The 18,262-nt window shown below is 48.9% G+C and overlaps 2 protein-coding genes across 6 annotated transcripts in view; one reads left to right on the top strand and one right to left on the bottom strand.

Annotated features, from left to right (window-relative positions):
• Positions 1–18,256, top strand: part of PRPF18 (pre-mRNA processing factor 18) — a 108,855-nt gene extending 90,599 nt beyond the window's left edge. The window contains exon 10 of one of the 2 annotated variants that reach the window (XM_062210868.1): positions 18,015–18,256. In XM_062210868.1, the coding sequence (XP_062066852.1) occupies positions 18,015–18,035 (21 nt within the window). In that variant the 3' untranslated portion in view covers positions 18,036–18,256. Of the gene's footprint in view, positions 1–14,069; positions 14,511–18,014 lie in introns of those variants that run through there. The other variant, XM_062210865.1, reaches the window with a different exon arrangement.
• FRMD4A (FERM domain containing 4A) overlaps positions 1–18,262 on the bottom strand; it is a 342,837-nt gene that overhangs the window by 3,765 nt on the left and 320,810 nt on the right. For 2 of the 4 annotated variants that reach the window (XM_062210860.1, XM_062210862.1), the window contains exons 18-22: positions 16,375–16,431; positions 12,627–12,864; positions 11,699–11,866; positions 9,649–10,526; positions 6,959–7,055 (exon numbers count right to left, since the gene is read on the bottom strand). In XM_062210860.1, the coding sequence (XP_062066844.1) occupies positions 6,959–7,055; positions 9,649–10,526; positions 11,699–11,866; positions 12,627–12,864; positions 16,375–16,431 (1,438 nt within the window). Of the gene's footprint in view, positions 1–4,885; positions 5,020–6,958; positions 7,056–9,648; positions 10,527–11,698; positions 11,867–12,626; positions 12,865–16,374; positions 16,432–18,262 lie in introns of those variants that run through there. The other 2 variants (XM_062210863.1, XM_062210861.1) reach the window with 2 other exon arrangements.

Here is an 18,262-nt window from a genome sequence, read left to right as displayed (position 1 = left end):
CTAAAAATATTTCAGCTAGACATTACTATTTAGGTTGGGTAGAAGTAATTTTTTTTCTTTTAAGATTTATTTATTTCAAAGGCAAAGCAACAGGGACAAACAGAAATCTTCCCGTCTGCTGGTTCATTCTCTAAATGGCCACAACAGCTAGGGTTGGGCCAGACCAAAGCCAGGAGCCAGAACTCTACCAGGTCTCCTTTGTGGGAGGCAGGGATGCTTTTCCAGTTGCATTAGCAGGGAGCTGGATTGGAACTGGAGCAGTGGGGACTCAAAATGGTACTCATGTTGGATGCCGGTGTGGTAAGCAGCAGCCTAACCCCCTGTACTACAGAGCCAGCCCTGGGTGAGACACTTCTAAGAGGAAAGGTGTCTGGGCCCTCCAGAGAACATACGGTATTGCTTGAGGGACAATCCCTGCCTAACTCTGTGTGGTCTTGGGGGTAGTCTCCACCATAGCACCACTCTCACTCCCACCAGGGGCAGACACAGGCACCACCTGGGCCAGTTAGTGTCCTCCAACCACAGCCACTGGATCAATGGCCATGTGCCACAGCAAGGATAGGCAGCTTTAAAATTTTTTAAAAAGATTTTTGAAAATATTTATATATTTATTTGAAAGGCAGAACAACAAAGAGAGGAGAAGAAGAAGAAGCGAGAGAGAGGGAGAGAGATCACTCCCCAAATGGCTGTAACAGGCTGAGGCAGGCCAAAGCCAGGAGCCTGGAACTGCATCCCAGTCTCCCAGCAAGAGTGGCCCAAGCACTTAGGCCATCCTCCACTACCCTCACAGGAGCATTAGCAGGAGGTGGATCAGAAGCAGAGCAGCCAGGACTTGAACTGGCATTCTGGTACCAGATGCAGGTGTTAAAAGCCATTGCGCTACAATGCCCACACCGAGAACAATCAGCCTTGAAGCGACAAGGATGTCAGTTTCCACCTGTGAATGGAGTTAATGGGAAGCAGTGCTACAGATGGAAAGAGAACCAGCAAGCCCAACAAGCCCAGGCCCCAGCTTTGCCTTCAGCTTCCCAGCTATATCAGCCAATCCATGCCCCTGTTTGCTTATTAAATTGATTTCTTTTTCATATTCAACTAAGTTGTACTAGCACATTGAACAGTTTCTTAAGCTCCTGATGGAAATTTTGTTTCTTGCATAAAAATGTGATCTGGAACTCTCTGAGACAAATTTTCTTAGGGGCGTCATAGGCTGTAAGGAACAGCCTCAGCCACTGTTTCTCTGAGTAGTTCTATGAAACGCCCTGGGGATGGAAGAAGTGGTTCAGTGGCCATGGACATAAACTGAAGGCTTGCTTTATTTCCCCCAGAACTTCTCCCACATCCACAGAACTTTGAAAATACTATTTTAAATAGTCTAATATTATAAAAAAGGTACTTTCCAAAGTTTGTGGGAAGCCTAGGACACAGCAGTTTAAGCCACCACCTGCAATGCCAGCATCCCATATCAGAGCATTGCGTTGAGTCCTCACTGCTCCGCTTCCGATCCAGCTCCCTGCTAATGCACTTGGGAGTGAGTGAATGATGGCTCCAGTATTTGGGCCCCTGCTAAGACCAGGAGTTCCTTGTTCCTAGCTTCAGCTTTGCCCAGCCCTGGCCTTTGGGGGAATGAATCAGCAGAAGGAAGACCTCTGACTCTTCCTCTCTCTGTCACTCTTTAAAATAAATCTTAAAAAGGTTTGTGGGGAAACGGAGTTAAATATTTATTTTGGTGCTAAACTGTTTGAAATCCATGCTTAGATTTTTGATAATACACATTTCTCATGTGAAGACCTCATCATAAAATGTCTAAATCTTTTGTATATTGGGTTCTAAATAGTTTCTGCTTGAAACTGTTAAAAAGAGGTGAGAGGAGTGGGCTCTGTGATGCAGTGAATTAAGCCTCTGCTTGGGACGCCCACATCCCCTGTTTGAGCCCAGCCACTCTTGTGTTTACAGTCTAGCTTCCTACTAATGAATGCTGAGAGGCAGCGAAAGATGGCCCAAGTACTTGGGTCCCTGCTACCTATGTGGGAGACTCAGATGGAGTTCTTGGCCCAGTCCCGGCTGTTGTGGCCATGTGGGGAAGTGAACTAGTAGATGGAAGTTCTCTCTCTTTCCCTCATCCTTTCAAATAAATAAATGTCTTTAAAACTTGAAAAACTATCACAAATAGAAATCACGTTTGTCACAGTATAATCTGCTCTAGAAGAACTACATGGCCTCTACACTCTCATCAACAAAGCTCAGAGAGAGGCTGCTGAGTTCCAAGAAGTTGTGATTGGCTAAGGCATGGGTTTGGGTTAGGAGTTCTTGCCGTGATGTAGTCTGTGTATGCAGACAAAGCTTAACTCTTGAGTGGACCATGCTACTCTCCTGTGGTTCATGGGCGTTGGGGGTGGGGATCCCAACTATGAGAGGGTGTTGAGATATGACCATGTTCCATGTTCTTTATACCATTTAAAACTATAGGACCCTTCTGGGGAGCTCCTTGGCAACCCAATGCATAAAACAGGCAAACCAAGATACGAGTCGTGGTGGTGGAGAAGCTGGGTGGGGGATCTGCCACTTGTCTGGTGATTTGGTCTCTATGTGGCCCCCAAGAGGGTACAGTGTGAAAACCATGGGCCCTCCCTATTCCCTTCTCTGAGTAGAGTGGGACCAGTAGCATCCCAGAGAGAGCTGACTGCTACTCCTGTGAAAATAGGACTAAAGGAATAAAAAAGAACAAAGTGACAAAATGCAGCTGGAGGAAAAGATGGGATTTTCTAGCCTCTGGCTGTTTTATGCAGGCTACTCTCACTGAAGTCCCATCATGGCTGAAATAGCTAACATGTGGTGTTCAGAGCTAGAAATGATACTTAGTATTGGCATCTTCTCACATCCATGAGGAAGACACTTGTTCTCCTGGCTCAGCTAAGCCCCTGCTTCTCATTGAGTATCAGTGAGATTCTGTATTAACAGTCAAGAAATGCAAAATTAAGGAGAGATTTTTTTTAGAAAGCAGTTATTCTTCACCAAGCTGTGAGTGGTGTGGGCCCTGGAAAGTCGCCCTAGCAAGTTGAAGTAGTTGAGAAACCATGAAGACCTTGGGGTGTGTCCTAAGCTGTGACCCAGGAAATAGCTCAGACCTGGGCAGTCTTGGCCACTGTGGGTCATAGGAGTGGTGGCTGCTGAGGCTGTCATTGGCAGCTGCCTGTGGGGCTTTCCACTGTGAGAAGGCCCCGTCCCAGGATTATACTCAGACTGGCAGAAGCACATATCCTGAGGGAGGTGTTGGTTAAGCCAGGGCCCTCTTATCCCACGCAGGTAGCAAATTCACGAGACTTCGTCATGTACATCCTAGTGCAACTTGTGGCTTATAACTGTTTGATCTAGGAAAGGGGCATGTGCAACATTAAGATCTTAGGGGGTGGAATTTTAATGGAATTATTTTTTATCAATTTTATAAGTTGATTTTCTAAATATACATTTATTTCAGCAAGAGTTTTATCTTTCTATCTTACTACATGTTGAGCAATGCTTTATATCTTCCCATCTTCTTAGTACTAATTGAGAAATACGAGTTACAAAACCAGTGTGGGTTGTTCAGCAGTGCTATAGGCGGCCGTGAGCTGGGGGATGAGGCCCTCTGGAATCAGCCCGTCTGACCCAGCCCAGGCCTGTGCTGCTGCTGCCGGTAGGTTGTTCTTAATTCATTAGAAGCTTACCTGACCACATTCTCACAACAGCTCTTTCAGATCTATTTCAAAATTCTCAAGTTCGCATCTCACCTCCACCTTCTAGCACACTCAGCAGGTGACTATAAGGAGGGGAGGGAGAAACAGCGAGTCTTCCAACTTGAGCATTGTGGCTCCCATGCCTTTGTTCCACCTCCGAATTTCTCCTTTTCTCTGGCAGCAGAGGACAAGGTGTCTCTGTGCCTTTCAGAGGCTAAGCCCTGCTTTTCTATTCTCTATCTGCCAACTCGGGGAACCTGCAGGAAACATTGCTCCTCATCTCCTAGATTGTTCACGGTCTTGTCCTAACCTTGAAGTTCAGCTCTTTTATATATAATAAAATGAGACTCTCTGCTGTCATGCTGTACCCCCTGCCCTGTTTCTGCATCTAAGTTTTTGTCCTTGGAATGGCCTCCACCTGTCTGATCCCCTTGTTCTGTGGCAGGCCTTTGAAAAAGGTGACCCTTCCCAGCATCCTAAGTCTGATAGCATTTTACTGCATAAACATAGCAGTTTCTTACCTCCCTTGTCTATCTCCTGAGTTTCAAATTGTTCATTTGAACTTGAATTTCTGGAACTGCTATCTCAAGCAATAGTTTCTAGAACTACTGAATTTCAGTGTCTTGTGTCTCAGATTGTTACGTCCCTGGGACTAGGAACCAGAGTAAGCGTTACGGTTTCATAAGCAGTGTAACAGCAGTTCACAAATGGCAATATGCATAGGACTGTCCCAGGGTCTTGCTACGCTGATCTGGGTTACATAGGCCAGGATGGTGCTCAGCAGTCTAGTGTCCTAATGAGCGCTCATGTGATGAAGATGAGGATGAGGATGATGCCAGTCTATAGAGTTAAATTTTGAAAAGCAGAGCCTATAAATCTAGTACAGTACACTGCTGTCACTCAAGAATGCTGAGATAAAATTGCTGGTGCTACATCAACTCAGCCTGTCCTTAATGCTTTGAAACTCATGTTGTAGTAATGCTGTTTTCAGGGACACTGATTACATATGTAGACCTTGTGGGCAGTATAATACCTGCTTTGGGAGTGTTTTCTGGGAAGTAGCATTGGGAATATGTAATGTCTGATGGAAAAACACACATACAGAAGTAGAGTTCCCCATGTATCTAGTACATTCCACTTGGATGTTTCCTTATAGGAACTAGGACATGGACAAAGGCAGCACATCTGGGATCACACACTCATGGCAGAAGGACACAACATTCCCTTACGATACCTCTATTCATCAGTACTTTGGTGAGTTGGAGACCCAGACCCATCCATGATGGGTGAGTTTGCTGTTGCTTCTCTGAACAAAGGAAAGCAGAAGGAGGAAGAGAAGAGAGGTCAAGTTAAAGAGAAGAACTGACACAGACGTGCTCAGTAGCTTAGTAATACCCACCGACTACATACCCAAGCGTTAGTGACAAATAAGTCATGCAGAACTTTCAATTCCCGTTAACTGAGTCAAAAGACCGACTTAGTTTTGTTGGAAAGGTAGGCTCTGGCACTTTTTGTCCATAATCTCGTTTCCATATCACATCATAGAGAATGGTCATTGTGAATGACAATGCAACTCAATCTGGCAAAATAGTCTACTTCAAGGACCAAACTCTGTTTGTCTTGCATCCTCAGTAGCTCTCTGTGGTGAAATAGGTTTCAAGACCAGCTTAATTGTGCTATCATGTGAGGGGTGCTTACAAATTTCAGAGCCTGTTGTCAGTCAAATATATAACCGTGTGCGGATCGGGAGAGAATGGGCAGATCCAGAAAACCTGGAGGATCCAGAGGGGTAACTTGATATCTGAACCTTCTTATTTGGGTGAGATGGTTTAAGCCATCACAGGTGCGGATACACAGGAGCTGAGTTAATCTGAGTGAGGTGTTTGGACCCTGGGCCTTGCAGAGGCTGTCTGGATGTGGATGATATGCCAGTGAGCATTGTTAATGGTTTGTTATGAGGACACTGTAGTTGTTAAGAATAAGAAGCAGTGCATGGAAAGTTCAGGAACTGAGTGCATCAGATTCAGCTGGAGGCCTTGCTAAAAAAACAAACCCAGCCTGCTGGGTCCCACTTTCAGTAGGCCCCAGATGAGCCCAAGAATGCATTTCTGACAGGATCCCAGGTGAGGCTCAGCTGCTGACCTGGAGACCACACTTTGAAAACCACTAGCAGGGTTTAGGATCCCAGAGAGTAGGGCTGAAATCCCAGCTCCTTCCAGCTATGTGACCTGGAGAAAGGCTCTTTACTTCCGGAGCTTCCTTAAAACTAAAAGATTACAGTATTTCCCTTGCAAGCTTGTAGTGAGGATTATCTGAGCATATTCATGTGAAAAGCAGCTCCAGCCTTTGAGTCTGGTTTCCACTAAAACTGCTAAGACTGCAGATGTCCTAGCTTGCAGGAACGTGCAGCATCGGCCAAGCGTGGAAGCTTGAATGCTCACGGGGGAGCCAGTTCAGAAACTGGTTTTCTTATTATTCACCTCACAGACAGCTGTCACACTGTTCCAGACATCTCCAGCAAACCAGAAACTGTGGATTAAGCTGGATAAGGGGTGGGGGTGGGGGCTGGGTCTTTAGCCAAGAGTTGTTGACAAGATATAACATCCGCTTAGGAGTAACAGAAGAGGCAGGTGTTGTGGAGTGGAGAAGGTCCCTTGAGTCTGCCAGACCTTCAGTAGTTCAGGACACCCTAACTGGCCTTGAGAGTACAGTGCGTCCCACCTACATTAAAGCTATCAAATGAGCTGACTTTTGGTTTTGTTTATTGCCTGTGGGCAGCTTCTGCTTAAAGGTCTCCAAGTACCTGATCCCCTTTGTTAATGAAGAACAACTGTGTGGTCAGGAGAGAAGCATTTTTCTAAAGACATATCCTGAGTAATTAGCCCTCCTTCTATCCACTGACATTCTTGCCTGGCATTATGAGTCAGCCTGAATCCAACATTCAATGCTGTCTGGAATTCCGACCAAAAAAACACAATTCCCCTGCCTGTGTCCACCTTCCCACGTTCCAGGGACCACACAGAACTTGCCCCTACAAAGGGCTGATGAAGGAAAGGAGCAGGGTAGCAGGTGAGAGCAATCCGTGAGGCCTCTTTTGAATGGAGGAAGTTGCCCAGTAATGAGCCCTCATCATTCCTGTGTTGACATATGCTCCTATCAGTAGGATCTTACTATTTAGGACACTTGCTAGCTGAGCCAACCAATCTGGAAGAAGAACTGGTTCAAGGCCTTCAGGGAGAACTCACCCAGTCTGCCAAGTCAGGATGTGGTGAGGACTGCTTGGGGGGGTGGCTCCAATTTCACTCGATGGTGTTGAGCTTCTCTGGCTTTGAGGTAAGGCAGCTGTAGGTAGGTGGCATGGGACAGGCAAGGAGAAGACAAAAGTCAGACACAGCAAAGAAGTTTCCAACTCCTTGGCCTACATGAACACAGTGGCCAGGAGTCACCATTTCCAGGCATGCAGGATACAACCCCATGGCAGGTTCTCAGTGGGGAAACATCTCTGCACCCCTACCCCTACATCCCACAAATTATTTTCTCTTTCTCAAATGATGCACCCAGGATTCTAGGTGCCCACTTTTCCACAGGAAGTGGCCACAGGTATGACTTACATAGCAGCCAAGAACCTGTAGATGCTATGGTCCTTTGAGACCTGTGTGGAGCTCATGCTGGTAGCTAGACCTCAGGACATTTTCAGGTGTGTCCCCAGTGAGAAATTGATGCTTTGCTATTTCTGGCATATCATTTGCTACTGTCGTACACCCTGAAGTTGGGCAGGGCTTTGACAGCTCATCCAGATCTGACCATGAAGAGTTCATTGATGTAGGCAGCACGGAAGTCCAGCTGGGAAAATTTTAGTAGGGATTAATTCCTACTTAAATCCATCCTTTCTTTTGGGAGTGGAATGTTTCATCAGTAAACATAAGATAACAGCCGTTTAAAATTCTGGCTGTGAAATATGTTCCAAGAAATCGTCCTAATTTCTTTAAAGCAAATCTACTAGCTAAATGCTACAATTTCAATAGAACAAACATTCTCATGTATTTGTGTTTACAAGCTGCTGGTTCTTTCCATAAGGTCACAGATGATCACACCCTTTACAAAATGGGATACACAAGGTGTTCATTCTCAAAATCCTCCTGCAAAGTCATGGCCAATTTCCCTGGACTGACTTTACAAATGAAGAAACACATAGAAGGTTCTAGAACCTGGTGCACTCATGACAGCTTGAATCATTTTTTTTCTAGTTTCTGGAGCTTGTCATTTAGCCAACGTGTCCTATTTAGTGGGGGCAGAATGCAGGAACCTGCTGCACCTGGGTGGTCGGGTCTTCCTCTCTGCTCAAACACTGTCAATTTCCCAAATAATTCCCCCTTTCCCATCTTTGGGATCACTCCCATTCCCTCGGTCCTTGCTTTGACTTAAATAACTGAAAACAGGTGAATTTCCCAATTTGCAGTTTCTCCCACTTGATTCTGGCTTTCCTTTTATTCCTAGAATGTCAGCATCCCTACTCCACCCTCCATTCCCTTTCCTGTAGCCAGCAGGCAACAGCAACTCTTCTCTTTGCGGTCCCCTCTCTCTGAATGGGGGTGTCTGAATGACTGCCAGTACTCTAGTGTTGAGCCTGCAGATGGCCAGCATGACTGCTCAGCCAGTGCTCATCATCGCTGTGACTGTTTCTTAGGGGAGAGAGCAGAGAATGTAGCCACTTAACAGAAAGGCTGGTTGCCTCTGTTTTTTACTTGATCCAGTACTGTTGGGTGCTCTGAGTTTAAGAATGTAGGGGAAGGGTTGGCACGGTGGTGTTGGCATCCCATATGGCCATTGGTTTGAGTCCTGGCTTTTCCACTTTTGAGCCAGCTCCCTGGTAATGCACTTGTTAAAGCAGCTGAGGATGGCCCAGGTATGTGCGCTGCTGTACCCATGTAGGAGACCTGGATTAAGCTCCTGGCTCTGGAGAGGCCCAGCCCTGGCCACTGTGGCCATCTAGGGAGTGAACCAGTGGATGGAGGATGTCTGTCTCTCCTTTCTCTGCAACTCTGCCATTCAAGTCAATCTTTTTTTTTTCCTTAAAGATGTATTTATTTATTTATTTGAAAGTCAGAGTTACACACAGAAGGAGAGGCAGAGAGAGGTCTTCCATCACTGGTTCACTCCCCAACTGGCCACAACGGCCGGAGCTGTGCTGATCCGAAGCCAGGAGCTTCTTCCAGGTCTTCCACGCAGGTGCGGAACCCAAGGACTTGGGCCATCTTCTACTGCTTTCCCAGGCCATAGGAGAGAGCTAGATCGGAAGTGGAGCAGCCGGGACTTGAACCAGCACACATATGGGATGCCAGCACTGCAGGCAGCGGTTTTACCCCTGTGCCGCAGCACTGGTCCCATCAAATCAACCTTAAAAAAGAATATTAGGGAAATTTAGTTTGATTATGGAAATTTTCAGATGTAACATCATATACAAGTTAACTTTGTGGCCATGTCCTAACATCGCTGAAAGGATGGTTTCACCACCAAGAGTGATCTGTGAAAGCATCCAGTTAAACGCAGAGCACCTCATTCCTTAGACAGCAGCCCTACCTGGGGAGCTGCCAGCTAAATTGGGGCTCTGCAGAGGTTTACGTCAGGCCTATAACATAGTAGCTTCTCCCTCTGGCCCAGGTTGAGGTCATCCCTTTGGCTGGGCAAACCCCTCCGGAGACACAACTTCCCATAGCTGGCTTAGATTGCTGTGCTATTACACAGAGGTGGTGGGAGGGACAGTCTGGGGCTGTACTAAGCAGCCCAATTGGGAGAGAGCTGCCCATCAGGCCACTCGGAGAGTCAGGTGCGGGCTTGCTGGGTAGGACCAGCGTTAGAACAGCAGGGCAGGAAGCCGCGGAAACTGTGCCAGTTCCCCCAAATTCTCAACCCGGCCTCCCAGCGCGCCTCTCACCTGACGTGGCCTTGCACATCTGAGGCATCCTGGTGACCCTGCTGTGCGCCACGAAGGTGCTCTGGGACGAGGTGCTGTACTGTGAGCCGCTGTCGGAGGAGGTGGAGCTGGTGTGTGACAGGCGGCTGTGCTCCTTGTGCGAGGCGCTGCAGCGCTGGTACCACTGGCGCAGCTCATCCGACACCGCCGAGCGGCCTGTGCCCTTGTCGTGGGCACCTTCGCGGCCCAGCGACGGAGTCCTCAGGATCTGGGAGCGCGATGGCGTCAGGCGGCCCGCGTCGCCCTCATCGCCACTGCGCCAGCTCTCCTTGAAGAGGCCGCCGGCCGTGTATGAGTTGGAGGTCTTGAACTGGGCCTTGACGCTGTAGTGGCCCTCCTGGTCGCTCTCCAGGCTGCGCACTACCACCGGCGTGGCGCTGCCCTCGATGTACAGCGGGTACTCCTTGATGCGGTACTGCGAGCTGGGCTGGCTCTGGCTGTGCAGGTAGACGCCGCCAGCACCACCTGCCCCACTGGCACCACCCCGCGCCGCCAGGTTGGGGAGGCTGCCGGAGGCTGCGGCGCCCAGGGCACCTGCCACGCGTCGCCGCTGCCGCTGCCGCTGGCGTGCCTTGGATGGTGAGTCCTCGGCCAGCGTTGAGTAGTTGGCATTCATCTGCGCTGGGTAGTAGTGCTCTGAGCTCGAGTGGCTGGTGCACGATGAGCAGTCGTCCATGGGATCCGAGCCATTGCTGCTACGAGTCCGCGGGGTGTAGAAGTCAGGGCTCCCCGTGTCGTTCTCCGAGCCCAGGAGCTTGCCCTGGGACTCCAAGCTGGAGCTTCGGTGCCTAAAGTGCAGGGCGAGGCTGTGCAGTCGCGTGGGGCTGATATCCACCGACCTGCAGGGAAACGCGGCCCGCGTGGATCTGGGAGTGCTGGGGAAATGGGGGAACCCAGGGACGCCACTGGACGCTCTCCCATGGCTGGATTTCAACAGGCAGGCTCAGGTCCAGGTCCTCCCAGGAACTGCAGGTTCCTGGCAGCGCTGCCCAGACCCTCTGCTTTGTCTCCTAATGGGAAGTGGGATTAAAGCTAGGACACACACGAGGGTTCCTGCTGACAAATGTATGCCAATATCCAGAGATCTTTTTAGGATAGAAAATTATTCTATAGATACACAGAGAACCAGCAAAAACACCATTTTAGTATAGGGTTAAACGCTACAAAATGGCTGTGTTTGTAGGTCGCAACAGTGACCCTTCATATGGCTAAACCAAATACAATTGTGCGTGCAACCCACACAAATAGCTCTCCATTTCCTGTGAAGACTCTAAAATGCAAGGCTAGTGGCAAGTGAAACCCTTACAAATGAATGATGCACTAACTTCTCACTATTGCTTTGTCTGTAACCCATTCTGCTGATGTGACTCCATACGACCGGCAGCCAGCAGCATCAGCCAGTAGATAACGCCACCCCATGCTGGGACCACAGGTGAAAACCATGGTGGCTGTTACTCAGGTGGTGCGACTGGAAGCCCCCAGCATATGGCCCTCTACGGCCTGGTTTTGCTTTCTTTTGGAAAATGACTATATATTCATTTTGTGTTTTTCACTGTCTTTGAATGTGCACCCTGGGGAGCACTGAAGGAAGTCCAGTCTAAATTTGGGCCTCAGTGGAAAGTTATAAAAGGACTATCAGGTAAAGATCACTCTAGCAGTACAAGGTGCTTCTATTTTCCACTTTTCCCCTGCTAAACAGGCTCACCTTTCCTGCCTCCACTTCAATCAGGAAAGCTCCCGTCATAGTAGCTAGGAGCCTGGGAAATCCATGGCTGACACCAAGTGCCCCTGGACCTGAAAGTGGGCTCTGTGGTCCCGTCACTAAAGTAGGCTTACTGCTGCCAGCTCAAGTTTTTAGTCCACTTCATTCACAAAGAGAACCTGCCTTCTGGGTTTGGGTCTGTCAGCTCACCTGCTGTTTGGGCCAGTGTGGGAGCAGCCATGCCCAGTCATACAAAGGAAGGTGTGGTCCAGGGATGGAGGTGGCCCAAAAGCCCTGCAGTGGACTCACCTTGTGGAATGGACGTAGTGGGGGCTCCGGACCCGCAGGTCTGGTGTGGACGGCATGCTGGACTGGGAGTTCCAGTGAGGGAGGCTGCGGATCGGGCTGTTCTGCAAGGAGCTGCTTCCTCCTCCTGCTTCGGCACAGCTTCCTGTGCTGGGGAAGCGCTTGTGGCTACTGCAGACCCAAGGAAGCCGTGCTGGTCACCCCCAGACAGAACAGCACCTTTCCCCCGGGGGCTGACTGGCTTGGGACAGGGTCTTGCCCGGGACTCCCACTCTTCCCCCCTTCCTCAGATCGCTACTCTGGTTCTCAGGCTTTTCCCCAGCAGTGGGTGGGGGTCCTTGCCCCTGACTCCTCCCACCCCAGCACTGTGGAGTGGAGACCCCTGTCAGCCTTCTGTGACAGGCACGGTGTGGCTGTCTCACACAGCTTTTGTTACCAGTGTCAGACCTGCTGTCAGTGCACCTAGGAAGTTTTACAGGGTGTCATGGCGGAGAAGTGCACCAAAATGCCTTCCCCAGCACATGTCTCCATCAGCCATGTAATGAGCTGGTAATGCACGGTTCAGGTTGTAGCTGTGGGGCTTCAGCTCTCTGCTGAATGGTGGCTTGGGGTTCTGAGCCACTGTGGGATTCCTACGACTTCATTCTCACTTGCCATTTCAGAGTGGCGCTGCCTGAGATTTCCTAATTAATTCCTGTGGAATTTAACAACCTTAGCGCCATCTGCCAACACCTTGACTGTGAGCCAAAACCCCAGCTGCCCTTTGAATGACAAATCTGCACCTTGACAGCGTCGGCAGCAGAGGGCGCTGCGAGCACAGCACTGTGGAAAGGCAACCCCAGGAAAGGGAGGATGGAGGTTGGTTTGGATTTGTGGATGCTAGTAGGGCAGCCTTTGGATTCTTTCATCTAGGCTTCAGTTCCCAACTCACCTGGAATGGTTGTGGGAGGAGCGTTTCTTGACCTTCTCGTAAGGCTCGTCCAAAGAGGACTCACTCCACATCTTAGGCTTTATGGGTGACTTGTCATAGTCGTTACGGTGATAGTGCATCTGCCTGAGTCCCTCCAGGGACTGGGGAGGCGGGGGTCTGTTGTGCGACGGTGGCCGAGGCGGCAGTCCCTTGTGAGGGGACTGTAAAGGGGATATTGTGCTGGTAACCTGAGAGTCATCTGCAAAAAGAAAGACAAGAACTGAGCACAGGTGGTCCTTTCCATAGGACCCCCAGCCCATCCCCATCCCCATGTTAGCACTGGGGGCCACACAGGCAGAGTCACACCCATGTCATGGACAGCCCCTTGATTCTTCCCCAGCTGCCAATCTCAAGTTGGGACAAGTTAGCCCAGACCACAGCAATGAACCCAAACTTGCAGGAGACATCTGAGGGGACTTAAAACATACATGGAAATAGGGGTTATTTTGATGCAAAAATATTTTTTCATAAGTGTTTTCCATGAATGCTTCGAAGATACCTTATATCAGTTTTAATTAGACACGAATGGAGTGGAGTCTCCATCTTTTATCAGATATCACCTACAAACAACCAGGTTTTCTGGTGATGAGGTTGTCACGTTTTCTGTCAGTAGACAGTAAGGATCTCAACTTCATGAGGGTTTTGTCTGAGAAGCTGACACAGAGCGGGTGCTCTGTAAACAGCTGTTGGAGGAAGAATGAGTGAGCATGTCATCTGTCTAGCACAGTTACCTCCCAGTGGATCTGGGGAGCTACTCTGCTCTTTCCAGTGTCATCAGTATTATCTTTAAGCAGTCCTCACATACTCTGTCTAGAACTGCCTTAGAATTTTTGGGAAGGAGATGGACTACATAGATTAAATATAGTCATCCCTTGGTTCCCTTGAGGGACTGATCCCAGGATCCCCTCCTTCCCCCTCCCCCCACACACTAAGGATGAGAAAATCAGAGGTTGCTCAAATTGCTCATATGAAATGGCATAGCAATGTGAAGATCCCACTTGGGCACTGACAGGCTATACTGGAATGCTGGGGTTTGAGTCTTGGCTCCACTTCCAACTCTAGCTTCTCGCTAATGTGCACCCTGGGAGGTAGCCACCCGCCTGTGTGAGAGAACTGGATTGAGTTCCTGGCTCCTCATTTCAGCCTGGCCCACTCTTGGCTGTTGCAAGCATCTGTGGAGTGAACCAGGAGAGCTCTGTCTCTTTCTCTCTCTGCTTTCAGGTAAATAAACTGCACAGTATTTACATAGAATCCTCTCATGTAAATAATTTCTAGATTACTTATAATACCTAGGATAATGGAAATGCTACATAAATAGCATTTGTACTGTACTGTTTAGGGAATAATAACAAAGTCTGGTCAGAGGCAGTTCTCTAATATTTTCACCCTTGCTTGAATCTGCAGACGGAGCCCACAGATGGGGAAAGCCAACTGTACGAGGCCATCCCCGCCTTTGGGAGCCACAATCTAACAGCGCTGAGCCGGAGTACAGATGGAGAAGGCAGATTCACTTAGTCAAACAAAGTGGTGTCTGTATGGGAGTGGAGCAGTGGCCCAGCAGAGAAGAAAGGAAAGGACTTGAGCCCCACCCACATGGCTGCAGGGGGTGGCGTGAGCAGCAGGTACAGCTGTGCCACGTGCAGCTGATCCTCTGTGTGTCCCCACCCTCCGCGTGCACTGTGAGGGGGCCCAGCTTCCTCAGCTGGGACACTCTGCAGCTTTCTTAAGCATGGATGCATCAGGGAGAAGATCCTGTTTCACAACTGCCATCTGGCTGGGTTCAACAAGGCACAGGTAGAGAGAGTGACTGGGGGGTGGATGAAGAGGGCCAGTGATGAGGACCTGGGGCAGGTGGAGAGGAGACGGGAGGGGAGGTGGAGGGGGGCACAGAAACCAACCACAGACACCCCTCCAAGCTTCCACTTGACCCTGCCACTGTTACTGTTTTCACAGTCCCAGCCTTGATGCCTGGATGGCTGTTCTGCTTCCCTTCCCTCTCCTGCTCAGGTCTGGAAAGGAAGCAGCAGGAGAAAGCCTGCAGAGGGACTATGCGTTACAAAGAGGAGGCCTTAACGCCCCTAGGTCCAGGGTTCTGGAACATGGGCAAGAAACTAATCACGAATGAGGTCTCAGAACTGGCTCTTGCCCTGACAACTCCGCTATTACAAAAGCCTCTCACTAAATTGTTCTCATTCCATCTCCTAGACAGACTGGGGTGCACAGAGGCCAAAAACAGGGCTGGGATCTCTGATCCCCCAAACTCCCCACCCATGAAACAAAGCAGCCATCAAACTATTACCATCTGATTTCTAGGGGCAGCGCCAAGACTGAGTACATACCTCGCCAGACTTTCCCCACATCAAGAGCGATCATTATTATTATTACTGCAATTACCATTATTACTACGACTTGGGTAGGCCTTTTATGTTTTCCATCTGCCTAGCCACTTATCACTGCTTGCCTGAGGTTTCTCTAAAGGGAAAAAAAAATTAACTGCCACTTAGCATATTTCCATATAACTAATGCTCTCATCACCCAGCGTTTGGGTTTACCATCCACGGAATCTTCTCCATGATGGTTCTGGGTTTGGAGCTCCTGTTTCCCCTCTGTGGACGGCTGTGATGGTGGTGAGCTGGGGTGTGGGCTGAGGGATCAGTTCTGTTTTTCTACGAATTGCTCAAGGAGATATCCTGGTAAATGCCACGTTTTACGATTTTGATGGGAGGGGCTGGCACTGTGGCACAGTCATTAAGCTGCTGCCTGCAATGCTGGCATCCTGTATCAGCTCTGCTGTCACCAGCTCCCTGCTATGTGCCTGGAAAGCAGTGGATGACGGCCCACGTGCTCGAGACCCTCCCACCCATGTGGGAGATCTGGATGGCATTCTGGGCTCCTGGTTTGGGTCTGGAGCAGTCCTGGGGAGTGAACCAGGGGATGGGCAGTCTCTCTCTGCTTTTCAAATAAATAATTCTTTCTTTTAAAAAGAGTTTAATGGGATATAAAGACAATTTTCAAGTCCCGAACCAGTGTTTGTTTTAAAGATTCAGAGACAGAGAAAGAGATCTTTCATCTGGTGGTTTACTCCCCAGATGCCACAATGGCTGCGATTGGGCCAGACTGAAGCCAGGAGCCTGGAACTCCATTGAGGTCTCCCATGTGGGTGACATGGGCCCAAGTACGTGGTCGTCCTCTGCGGCTTTTCCGGGGCATTAGCAGGGAGTTGGATTGGAAGCTGCCAGGACTCAGATGGGCACTCGTAGGGGATGCTGGTGTTGCAGGCTATGTCTCACCCAGCTATGCCCTGGAGCTGGCCTCTGAGCAGAGATTTAAAGGGACATCTTGCCTTTCATTTTCACTACTGTCTCATCCAGATGCCGTGAATACTTTCAAGAGGAAAATACACATAGTGTTTAGTTAAAAATGGGTTTTGGCTACTAAAAAAAGTAAAAGTACCATTTACTGACTTATCACCTTAAATCTTACCTCTGGGCTGAGAGAGACACTGAGATTCCAGTAAATGAGTTTCTGTGGCTCCCACCCACTCCCACCCAAACAGGTGCATGTCGGGAAACGAGGGCGTTTGCAGGGACTCCAGCTGCCACCTTCACTTGGCTCTTTACTTTTACACACAGCCGTCCCCAGACACCACACAGATTCATCTCGGTTTAATCTGGGCTGCAAGTTTTTAGCCAGGAAAGGGCTAACTTACCGTCCTCCAGAACAAGGGCATCGGAAAGGGAGCTGTCTTCACTGGCAATGTTTCCATCTGGGAAGGCAAAGAGCAAGTCGGTGAGTTTAGCGTGCTCCTTAAACAACGCAGTGTCTGCAAAAACAGTCAGTTCACCGTCTCCCATCCCAGGACCCTTCTCTTTCTCATCAGGAAGTACTCTTGGCAAACAATAAGAATGCTGCTGGGCATTTCTTTTCAGAGTCTGGGTGGAGGGTCATTAGCTCACCGCCCCACCCTGACATTACACTGGGCCCAGACTGTGTATTTGGGCCCATTCACAGGAGACTGGAATGCTGAGCAGCTGAATATCCAAAACCAAGGTTGCTAAGCCATGCCATTGTCCCAGCACAAACTCGGGCGTGCACTGACCCAACCAAAGGGAGTTGGCGGCTACTTCTTCCACAAATGCAAAACCCAGGGTAGGGAACTAATAAACTTCTTAAGTCACTAGTAAACAAGTGTGCTAAGTATGGACTCTCTCTGAAGCTTATTTTTATAGGCGCCATTCAGTTAACGAGGAGGACACGCCCAAGAGAGAGACAGGAAAGCAATCCTCCCTCTTCAACCAGCAGCTCTGCTTTCCTGGTGAAGCTAGCAAAGGTCCAGAATCATCCCGTTTTAGTGTTTTTACCTCTTGAAATAAAATACCATGCTGAGGAGTTAAGAACCACCTTAACGGCTCCTAATTCAAGTGAACCCTTGTTGCAATGAGGCAGCAAAAGAGAGGGTGCTGAGTCATGCCTTGTGTGTGGGGAATACTCAGATCCAATGGTGATCAAGCCCCTTATGTATATTAGCATTGTATTTGCATATAACCTTTGCAATCCCCTGTGTATTTTAAAGCATCTGTAGGTAACTCCTAATACCTGATACATCACTGCTATGTCAGTAGTTGTTCTACTATGTTGTTAAAAAAATCTGTACATACAAAAAAAAAAATCTATACATGTGGGTGCAGATATAGCTTTTTATCTGAATATTTTCCATCCAACATTGATTGAATCCGTGGATGTAAAACCTGTGGATATGGAGGGCTGATTGCTTATTCCTGAGCCTTGGCAGAATGATTTGGTACAGATAATGATTTTAGACAGATTCTGTCAGCAGTCCTAACACAACAGCCCTCACTTGGGCAAAGAAGCTCCCCTTGGCCAACAGGAGACACAGTCACCCACGTGGTCCTCTTCTTGGCTCTGTCGGCCCTGCTCTGCATTCCTGCTGAGCTGTGAACCCTCCTGTGCCTCCCAGAGCACAGACGGAGGTCTCAGCCGAGGCACAGGACAGAGAAGGGCTGACTGGCTGCAGCTCAGCTGGGAAATTGGGAGGGGAGGAGTTACGTGGTCTTGACCAAGGACAACAGGGTGTGACAAGCAAACACTGGTATTTCACGTTTCCTCAAGAAAAGGGATTTTTTTAAAATGGTGTCTCTCTTATTCAACTAGGAATTTGTTCGTATTACTTGATGGGCTGTGAACAGTGAGGAGACACAAGGCCCTGACTTTGGCATTGTGCAGTCTCCAGCACATCACCGCTTCCTTAGTCTGCCTATATTTTTAGCTTGTAGCTACCTGTGGTAAAACATATGTGACATCAGATTTTCTACTGTCACTATGTTTCAGTGTACAGTTCAGTGGCAGTGAGCACTTATCATCGCCACCACCCAGCTTCTGCGTGGGGAACACTGCCATGTTCCCACACTGGAACTCTGTCCCAACCCCCAGCTCCTGGTCACCTCCCTCTACTTTCTGCCTTCCTAGAGCAAAAGTACCTTAAATGTGCAGCATGCACCGTGAAAGAATACTGGCATCTATTTTCAAGCACATTCTGACTTCAATAAAAAAAATTCTAACAGTGTGAGACTTGATGT

The sequence above is a fragment of the Lepus europaeus genome, chromosome 14 (genome assembly GCF_033115175.1).
Source record: "Lepus europaeus isolate LE1 chromosome 14, mLepTim1.pri, whole genome shotgun sequence".
Lineage (NCBI taxonomy): Eukaryota > Metazoa > Chordata > Mammalia > Lagomorpha > Leporidae > Lepus > Lepus europaeus.
This window is presented reverse-complemented; position numbering and strand designations above follow the sequence as displayed.